The following is a 9,541-nucleotide window of genomic DNA, read 5'->3' as shown; positions in this document are numbered from 1 at the left end:
CCCTAGTAGACATCCCCACAAAGTCTACAGCTGCTAAAGCTGCACTCCCGTGACTGGGGGAGCCCTGGTTGTCCGTTCAGATGCTCTGTAGGGGCTGAGTTGACAAAGCCAATTGCAGGTATAAAAGCATGGTTTGTGTAACCGTGAGGAGAGACTTCAGTTTTTCTTCCTTTAACCCTGGGGCTCAGCTGAGCTTTCAGCTCCTTCTGTGTGTGTGGCCCACCCACAGGTGTCTGCTCCAGAGGCTGCCCCAGAGCACAGGAGTCTGCTGATGGTGGAGGAGGTGCATGGGGGGAGGCTGTGGCTGGAGCTCAATAGAGCCCACAGGGGTGGTGGCCCTTCCTAGTGCTGGGGGAGGAGGGGCCAGCACAGGGGGAGAGGGGCTGCAATGGTGGGTCTTCCCTTTGGGCATCACTCAACAATGGCGCTCTGTGCTATGGTGGTTCAGGCTTCCTCCACAAGCATTCCTGTTTATAGAACTCCTCCCTCTGTCCCATCCCCTCAGGACGTTTCCTCACCGCCCACAGCAGTCCTCTGCCTGGGTCTGCTCTCCAGACCCCACATTCCAGCACCCAGCCCTTGTCTGCACTGGTGGACACCCTCTCAGGCTGGGTGCGCAGGGCTGGGGTCAGTACCCTGTGTACAGGTCTCACTCTGTCCTGCTGCCACAGACTGTTGCCATGTTCTCTTCCCACAGAGAAGGCTCGCCTTCTGTCCCAACTGAGCTCGCACCAGCCCCAGTAGATAAGAATAGTAGATAAGAAAACTTTATTTGGTATCTTTCAGCTGTGTCTTCTCACAACACCCGTGGTTTGATGTCCAAGAATCCAAGGTTAGAAAATTTAATCCAAAAAGCAAACCTAGGAATATATGAAAGAGCTCACCTTGGAAACGAACATTTAATGAAAGACCAGGAATATACGGGGATATGTGAAAGATCTAGAAGATGTTTATATGGACATAAAGAAACTGAGATAGTTTCACACAAGGCGGACATTACTGCCAAAAGAAATGAGCAATGTGAGTCAACTTGTGGAAAACACCCGTTTCCGTTATCAACATCTGCAGAGAAGTGTATCTCTTCAAGCAAAGGCTTACATCATTTTTTGAAACGTACACGTTCTCTGAAGGGAAATGTGGAAAATCTGGAAAGTCATCCAGTCTCTACTGCAAATACTCATTCAAACCACTCTGAACACGGGCTTCGATTACACATACATTCAAGCACGTCTGAAAACCAGAAATTTAAAAATGATGGGGAAAACTCACAATATAATCAGTTTGAGGGATCTGTGAGCAAGGGGTCATTATTCTTCCACCAACAGACAGTTTCTCTCTGTTCCAAAATGTGTCATGTTGATAATAATGGAAGAGAGTTAATCCCACCATCATTGTTCAATACACATCATGATACGGTTAATACGGAACAACTTCTCACGTGTAATAACATGAGTCAGGCATTAAGTAAGAGCTCTACCCCCAATAATTACAAGCATATTTACGATGGAGTGAGAAACCACTCATGCAATGAAACTGGGTATAAAACTGAACAAGACTCTAACCCTATGAAACATCAGGGACCTCAATCTTCAGACAAAGATTCTAAAAATAGTACATGTAGGAATATCTTGTATCAAATATCAGGTCTTCCACTAAATGAGAGTACACATACTGGAGAGAAGACTTATAATTGTGAATATGGTGATGTTTCTAATCAGTCTTCAAATCTCACTCAACAGCAGAGTATTCAGAATCCGCAGACAAGTTACAAGTGTAAGAAATGTGAGAAAACCTTTACTAACTCATCCAGTCTAAGTAGACAAAGGAAAATTCATTCAGGATGGAAACCTTTCAAATGTACAGAGTGTGGCAACACCTCTAATCAGAATTCAAAGCTTAGTCAAGATCGGCAAATCCACACTGGCAAGAAACCTTACGAATGTAAGGAATGTGGAAAAGCATTTATGTCTTGCTCACATCTTAGTCGACATCAGCGAATTCACACTGGGGAGAAGCCTTATAAATGTACAAAGTGTGGCAAAGCCTTTAATCAGAACTCAAATCTTACTCAACATCAGCGAATCCATACAGAGCAGAAACCTTACAAAGGTAAGGAAGGTGGCAAAGCCATTTTTAGGTGTTCACATTTCAGTCTGCATCAGTGAGTTCATGCAGGGGAGAAACCAAACACATGTAAAGAATGTGGCAAGGTGTTTCCTTGTAGCTTACGTCTTACTCAACATCAGATAACTCATATGCAGCAGAAATCATACAAATGTACAAAGTGTGGCAAAGCCTTTAATCAGAAGTCAAATCTTACTCAACACCAGAGAATTCATACTGGAGAGAAGCCTTATAAATGTAAGGATTGTGGCAAAGCATTTAACCAGTGCTCAGGTCTTACTTACCATCAGAGAATTCATACTGGAGAGAAGCCTTATAAATGTAAGGATTGTGGCAAAGCATTTAGACAACGCTCATATCTTACTAAACATCAAGTAATCCATACTGGAGAGAAATCTTATAAATGTAAAGAATGCGGAAAAGCCTTCAGTCACTACTCAACTCTTGCTAAACATCAACGAATTCATACTGGAGAGAAGCCTTATAAATGTAAGGATTGTGGCAAAGAATTTAACCAGTGCTCAGGTCTTACTTACCATCAGAGAATTCATACTGGAGAGAAACCTTATAAATGTACAGAATGCGGGAAATCCTTTAGTCAGAACTCAACTCTTACTCAACACCAGCGAATTCATACTGGGGAGAGGCCTTATAAATGTAAAGATTGTGGCAAAGACTTTAGCAAGCACTCAGGTCTTACTTACCATCAGAGAATTCATACTGGAGAGAAACCTTATAAATGTACAGAATGCGGAAAAGCCTTCTGTCACCACTCAAGTCTTATTCAACACCAGAGAATTCATACTGGAGAGAAACCTTACAAATGTAAAGAATGTGGAAAAGCCTTTATCAAGCACTCACATCTTACTCAACATCAGAGAATTCATATTGGAGGAAAAACCTTATGAATGTAAGGAGAGTGGCAACGGCTTTAATCAGAGCTCTCACCATATTAGACATCAGACAGCATGTACTGGAGAGAAACCCTAGTAATAAAGTAAGTGATGGAAGAGGTTTGTCCTAAACATACACTTGAGAAAATACAAGACCATTTAGTTAAGAAAGATAAGGAATGGCATGAAAAAATGTAGAAAAGTATTTAATGAAAATTAAATTACATAAATACCAGAAATTGCACACTAGAAAAAGTGAAAGTCTCTTCAGTCGTGTCCAACTTTTTGCAACCCCATGGACTGTGCATGGAGTTCTCCAGGCCAGAATACTGGAGTGGGAGGCGGATCTTTACCAACTGAGCTATTAGGGAAGCCTGCACAACAGAAAGCATTTCATCAATCCTGTTTTTTGAAGTTCCTCTTCAGGAGAAGTATTGTAGGCAATAATCCATAGTTAAAACAGATAGAAAACTGATATGTTAGTATGGATCACAAGGAAGGGTTGGTATTTATAAATGTACAATTATTAGCAATATATCTTTGTTTATATTGACACGGTTTGTGATTATTTGAAAACCAAAATAAATGTTATTCAACTCTCAAATTACTCCATGCTGCTATGCTTCATTTCTAGTGTGTATGCAAAGTTATGGTTTTGATGGTTGCTACCTCAAAGATAAGACAAGGCCTTCTATCCTAGTGAGAAATCATTTCTATTTATTCTCCATTAGAAGATTAAGGACACAGTAATGTAACATGTACATCTAAATGGAGGTGTTAGTCATTCATGTCAAATATCCCTATAGGTCACCATGAGGTAAGTGTTCAGGGAGTAATTCCACATATTAAAGTACGATGTACATTTTCAATAGTTATGTCACTTGTTTTTAAGGAAAATACAATGACAGTTCACTGAAATCTTGATGTATCTTTATAATATCAACAGAAGTCATGAATATTAGTTGACATGTTTCAAATAAAGACATCTCTGATACCCTAGAAATGTATGGAAACCCCTCCCAGAAAAGTCATGTAATTAGTGTATGTCTTGTTTCGTAAAGGATTAGCCTCCATTTTGTAACCGTAGAAATCACCGTTCTCAGATCATTGTATCAGAGGAATAAATATTGTTGTTTATGCTTGTAATCTGTATTTTATTCAGTTACACAGTGGGTTGGAAAAGGTTTGATTCTGACTGTGTGATATTACATGTGAATAAAACTGGATGGTTTCTTGTGAGGAAGTTGGTGTGTAATGAAGTGTCAACCTACCGATTTAAGGTTGAAGGGAAGAATACCTAACAATAAACTCTTTGTTAGCACAGAGGGATGATATCTGTAACAATTAGTTTCCATACTGCCTTTAAGCCTCAAATATTTGGATATTTCCCATCATTTCTCCATTGTACTTTTCCCCCCTCTCTGTAACTTCTGGGACATTGTGATGATTCTAATAAGGATTATACAGAGTATTGTTGAGAGCCTCCCTGACTGCTCCGTGCTGTTGCTGCCTCAGCGTCTGTCTGGGGAGCAGGCAGCCTGCAGGTCCTTGAGCTCACACCAGCCAGTCCTGTGAGCACCTGCACTAGATGACCACCCACCTAGAGATCAGCAGCCTTGCTGAACCCCAGGGTCTACTGCACAGGCCCCCCCTTCAGTGACACCCTCAGAGCTCACCAGATTCCTGCTGCTCTTGGTTTGAATGGACCCATCCCCGCTCAGCCTGGGGAGCCCACAGCACTTCACCCAAAGTCTCTTATAAAGGCCTGAACCTCAAATACTGGAGCTTTTTCTGCTTGGTCCTAACCTTGACCTAAGAAATTCCTGCCCTAGAACCTCTCCTGAGAGGTCTCAGGTGTGCTGAGTGTGAGGGCTGAAACTCAGGGCTCCTGAGTGTGGGTCTTGGGGGAGAAGCATCAAAATAAACAGGGAACTTGCTGAAGACTCATTTCATGGCCCCTCTTCAGACCTCCAGATTTATAACTTCTTAGAGTGGGGACCTGACCTCGAGGGATTCATATTCACTGAAATGGTTCAGAAAGAATCTTTAAGTGGTTTCAACCTGGTTTCCTATCAAGATCACATGACCAGTGTTAAGCGATAACCTCCCCACAGAGTTCTCTCTTGGTCCTGTGGGAGCATCAGTGTGGTGTGTAGGAAGTGCTCCAGGGGCTTCTAAGGGGAGGCATGGATTAAGGACGTGGCTGCTGGTCCACCTGTGAGAGCTGAGGCCTAGCTTCAGTCTGAGGAGAGGCAGCAGCGTTGGTCTAGCTGGATTTGGACCAGGGAAGTCAGCTCACATGGTCTGTGTGAGCAGAGGGTTAGGAGTTCTCTCTGAGAACAATCAAGAAATAAGTTCACAGTCTGGTCTCCAAGTAGGAAGAGATTGTTCCTGAATCTCTCCTGAGACAGCACAGGAGAGGTGGGTCTTTTTCAGCTTTTCAAGGTCCTCTGTAGTTGTGGTGGTTGCAGGTTAAAGACCTGTGCCTTTGAAGGTATTTTCTCAAGATGCAGAAGTGTGTTTGCTACATAACATCCTCAGAGAAGACACAGAAGGAGAAAGAAGAGGAGCAAAGGGCAGCTTCTCAGGTACATGTTCTATCCTAGGTCTGGGGCTGTGTCTGCTTTTTCCCCTAAAATGCTTGAACTGAGGGAACCTGCAAACCTTTAGTTCTCTGCCTCTAATTTTCTGCCTGGGGTGTTTGTTATCAACTTCTTATTTTTTCCTTTTCTTAGAGTGAGGACCGGCTCTTTAGGTCACTTCTACCTTGTGTCCCAGAACCTTGTCTCCCTTGTCTGTATCCTGGCTTTCTATGCTGCTGCTGCTAAGTCACTTCAGTCGTGTCCGACTCTGTGTGACCCCATAGACGGCAGCCCACCAGGCTCCCCCGTCCCTGGGATTCTCCAGGCAAGAACACTGGAGTGGGGTGCCATTTCCTTCTCCAATGCATGAAAGTGAAAAGTGAAAGTAAAGTCGCTCAGTCGTGTCCGACCCTCAGCGACCCCGTGGACCACAGCCTCCCAGGCTCCTCCATCCACGGGATTGTCCAGGCAGGAGTACTGGAGTGGGGTGCCATTGCCTTCTCCGATAAAGCGTGAAAAATTCTCAACCTGAATGAGTGCCTTTCAACTGCTGAAAATATTCCCTTTGTGAGAGATCAACAAGGGGAGGCCTAGGTTCTGAGATTCCCATTAGCATGTGGTTCAGTCTTGGGATCTTAGAGAAGTAGGGGAAATTAATGATGAATTTACATATATATGCAACTTCAGACATTTAGAACAGCATTAAGAAATTGCCCTTATGAATAGAATTACCTTAGTGGTCCAGAATTCCACAGGAAGTTTGGGGAAAAGAAGGAGAAAAGTATGAGAGACCCTTCTCTATATTGGTAGGAAGGACTCACTCTTAAGTGTAGTCTTAGGATACAGAACATGGAAGTTATATAAGAAGTGAATTTTGTATAAAACTGATATTTTTCAGGATTCAGATCACTGCTAACATTTATCCCACTACACCTCCCGTTCCCTGGTTCAGGTGCTTCTGTGATACTGCAAGTGTGATGTTCCTGCTTTTTTACTTTGATAAGGATTTTTGAAAGACTTGGTGACGTGTATAAACTACCAAAATTAATGTAGCAAAGTGTGCCTTCTTAGTTCCATTTGCTTTGGAAAATGAACACTCACCTGTGTTTAGTAAGGTTCTTGCAATTTTGGGAATGGAGGTTTTCATCACTCAAGCCCAGGTCTGATCATTTCTGTTAGTAATATACTCTGCACTCATTTTCCAGACAGAATTCTTATCACCTCTTTCTATTTTCTACAATATTTACAAAAATGTTATTATTTATGTATGTTTAACTGTTAAATCTAAAATTTAATTCACCACAAATGATAGAGATTTTCAAAGGAATAAAAGATTCAGAACCAAGAGCTCTAATTTATGTCATTATGTGTTTTTGCACCCTAATATATTTAAAAAATACAGAATATTGCCACAAATAAATTATAAGATTTAAGCACAGAAATCTATTCCTGATTTTATAAACATGAATAATTTGTCTCCCAACTGGTGTATGTTTGTGTGCGTGAAAATGTTAACAGTATATGACATTTTTTCTCTTTTTTATATTTTTGCCAGTTACCTCAACTGGTAAAATATCCATTAGAGTGGTCTCTGCGTTCAGTTCAGTTCAGTCGCTCAGTGAGGTCTCTGTGTTGACTTAATTCTTCTTATATAAATCGAGCTCAGACCCATTGAAGTCAATCCCAAGCTCTACCATTTTCTGAATATTTGATCAAATGTTCCAAACAATTTTGAACAGCAATATTTTTTGTCTAAAATTATTTATGTGGCTCATTCAAGATTAAAAATTAAAAAACTGTTAGAAAGTTATATAGTTCAGAAATAGTCAAAAGGATTGTTTTCTCTGCTTACTAATCTAGTAAACCTGTAAAATCTGTAAAGTGCATAAAGTTCAGTAATAACTATGAATTTGTACCTGGCTCTTTTCAGTTCAGTTCAGTCGCTCGGTTGTGTCCGACTCTTTGCGACCCCATGGGCTGCAGGACATCTGACAATCACCAACTCCCAGAGCTTACTCAGCCTCGTATCCACTGAGTCCGTGACACTATCCAACCATCTCAACCTTTGTCGTCCCCTTCTCCCGCCCTCAATCTTTCCCAGCATCAGGGTCTTTTCCAGTGAGTCAGTTCTTTGCATCAGGTGGCCAAAGTATTGGAGTTTCGGCTTCAGCATCAGTCCTTCCAATGGATATTCAGGACTGATTTCCTTTAGGATGGACTGGTTGGATCTTCTTGTAGTTCAAGGGACTCTCAAGAGTCTTCTCCAACACCACAGTTCAAAAGCATCAATTCTTTGGTGCTCAGCTTTCTTTATAGTCCAGTTCTCACATCCATACATGACTAGTGGAAAAACCATAGCTTTGACTAGATGGAATTCTGTCAGCAAAGTAATGTCTCTGCTTTTTAATACGCTGTCTAGGTTGGTCATAGTTTTTCTTTCAAGGACCAAGCGTCTTTTAATTTCATGGCTGCAGTCACCATCTGCAGTGATTTTGGAGCCCAAAACAATACAGTCTCTCACTGTTTCCACTGTTCCCCCATCTATTTGCCATGAAGTGATGGGACTGGATGCCATGGCTATTTGCCATGGCTCTTTTACCTCTGTGCTATTCACAATGGCCATTTATCAACCAGACATTTAGTGAAAACTAAGCTTGTTCAAGATGGAAAACTGTGGCTTCACCCTAGAACTCTTGAATCACAATGTGCTTTTTAAAAATATTCCTGCTTTAATTGATATTTATCCTGAGGAACACAAGGAAAACCCTTAAAAGTAAATATGCCTCTGTTGATCACATTAATAATTTTTCTCCCAGATGCATGAATGAATGAATCATAGTCGTTCAGTCACGTCCCACTCTTTCTGACCCTGTGGACTATAGCCTGCCAGGTTCCTCTCTCCATAAGATTCCCCAGGCAAGAAAACTGGAGTGGGTTGCCATTCTCTTCTCCAGGGGATCTTCCCAACCTAGGGATCGAATCCAGGTCACCCGCATTGCAGACATATTCTTTACCATCTGAGCCACCAGGGAAGCACAAGTGGCTTTGTGGATCATCTGTCATCCTATTTTCCTCATGTTAGAAATGTGGTAGAGCATATTACTACGTAAAAAAGTATATTATTGTATAACATCAGACACTCTTCTCATTGAAAAACTAGTTCTCTGTACGTGCTGTTTTCATCCTGGATCACATTAGGAAGTCTTCCCACAGTCACATGGCATATGTCCTTTGTATTTCAGGGACGGCTGACATTCCAGGATGTGGCCATAGACTTCACTCAAGAGTGAGACAGTCAGTTCCTAGGCAGGTTGATAAGAAGTCCGGGGGTCCCCAAGGAGAGAGGGGTCTGGAATTCTCAAGGAGGAGGAAAGGACAAACTTTTTTGTCTATATTCCTTCAGTTCATTTCAGTCGCTCAGTCGTGTCCGACTCTTTGCGACCCCATGAATCGCAGCACGCCAGGCCTCCCTGTCCATCACCAACTCCCGGAGTTCACTCAAACTCACGTCCATCGAGTTGGTGATGTCATCCAGCCATCTCATCCTCGGTCGTCCCCTTCTCCTCCTGCCCCCAATCCCTCCCAGCATCAGAGTCTTTTCCAATGAGTCAACTCTTTGCATGAGGTGGCCAAAGTATTGGAGTTTCAGCTTTAGCATCATTCCTTCCAAAACATCCCAGGGCTGATCTCCTTCAGAATGGACTGGTTGGATCTCCTTGCAGTCCTTATGCTGCACAATTATGTATTTATTTACTATGGTTAACTTTTCTTTTCTATTGAAGTAGAGTTGATTTCTGTTGTGTTTATTTTAGGTTGACAGGAACTTGGTTCAGTTATACACAGAGGTACATCTGTTCTATTCTTTCTCGGGGTCTTTTCCCACACAGGTTCTTTGAGAGTGTTCAGTAGACTTCCCCGTGCTATTCAGTAGGTCCATTTCAA

The 9,541-nt window shown here is 42.1% G+C and overlaps 1 protein-coding gene across 1 annotated transcript; it reads left to right on the top strand.

The window, feature by feature from the left end:
* The first annotated feature begins 1,144 nt into the window (after positions 1-1,144).
* On the top strand, positions 1,145-3,603 carry LOC100140550 (zinc finger protein 502-like). Its single transcript, XM_059877103.1, is given in 2 exon segments — positions 1,145-3,017; positions 3,019-3,603. Coding segments are annotated over 2 exon segments (858 nt in total). The 5' UTR covers positions 1,145-2,255; the 3' UTR covers positions 3,115-3,603.
* Positions 3,604-9,541: the final 5,938 nt, after the last annotated feature.

This window comes from Bos taurus, chromosome 18, assembly GCF_002263795.3.
Source record: "Bos taurus isolate L1 Dominette 01449 registration number 42190680 breed Hereford chromosome 18, ARS-UCD2.0, whole genome shotgun sequence".
Taxonomy (NCBI): domain Eukaryota; kingdom Metazoa; phylum Chordata; class Mammalia; order Artiodactyla; family Bovidae; genus Bos; species Bos taurus.
This window is presented reverse-complemented; position numbering and strand designations above follow the sequence as displayed.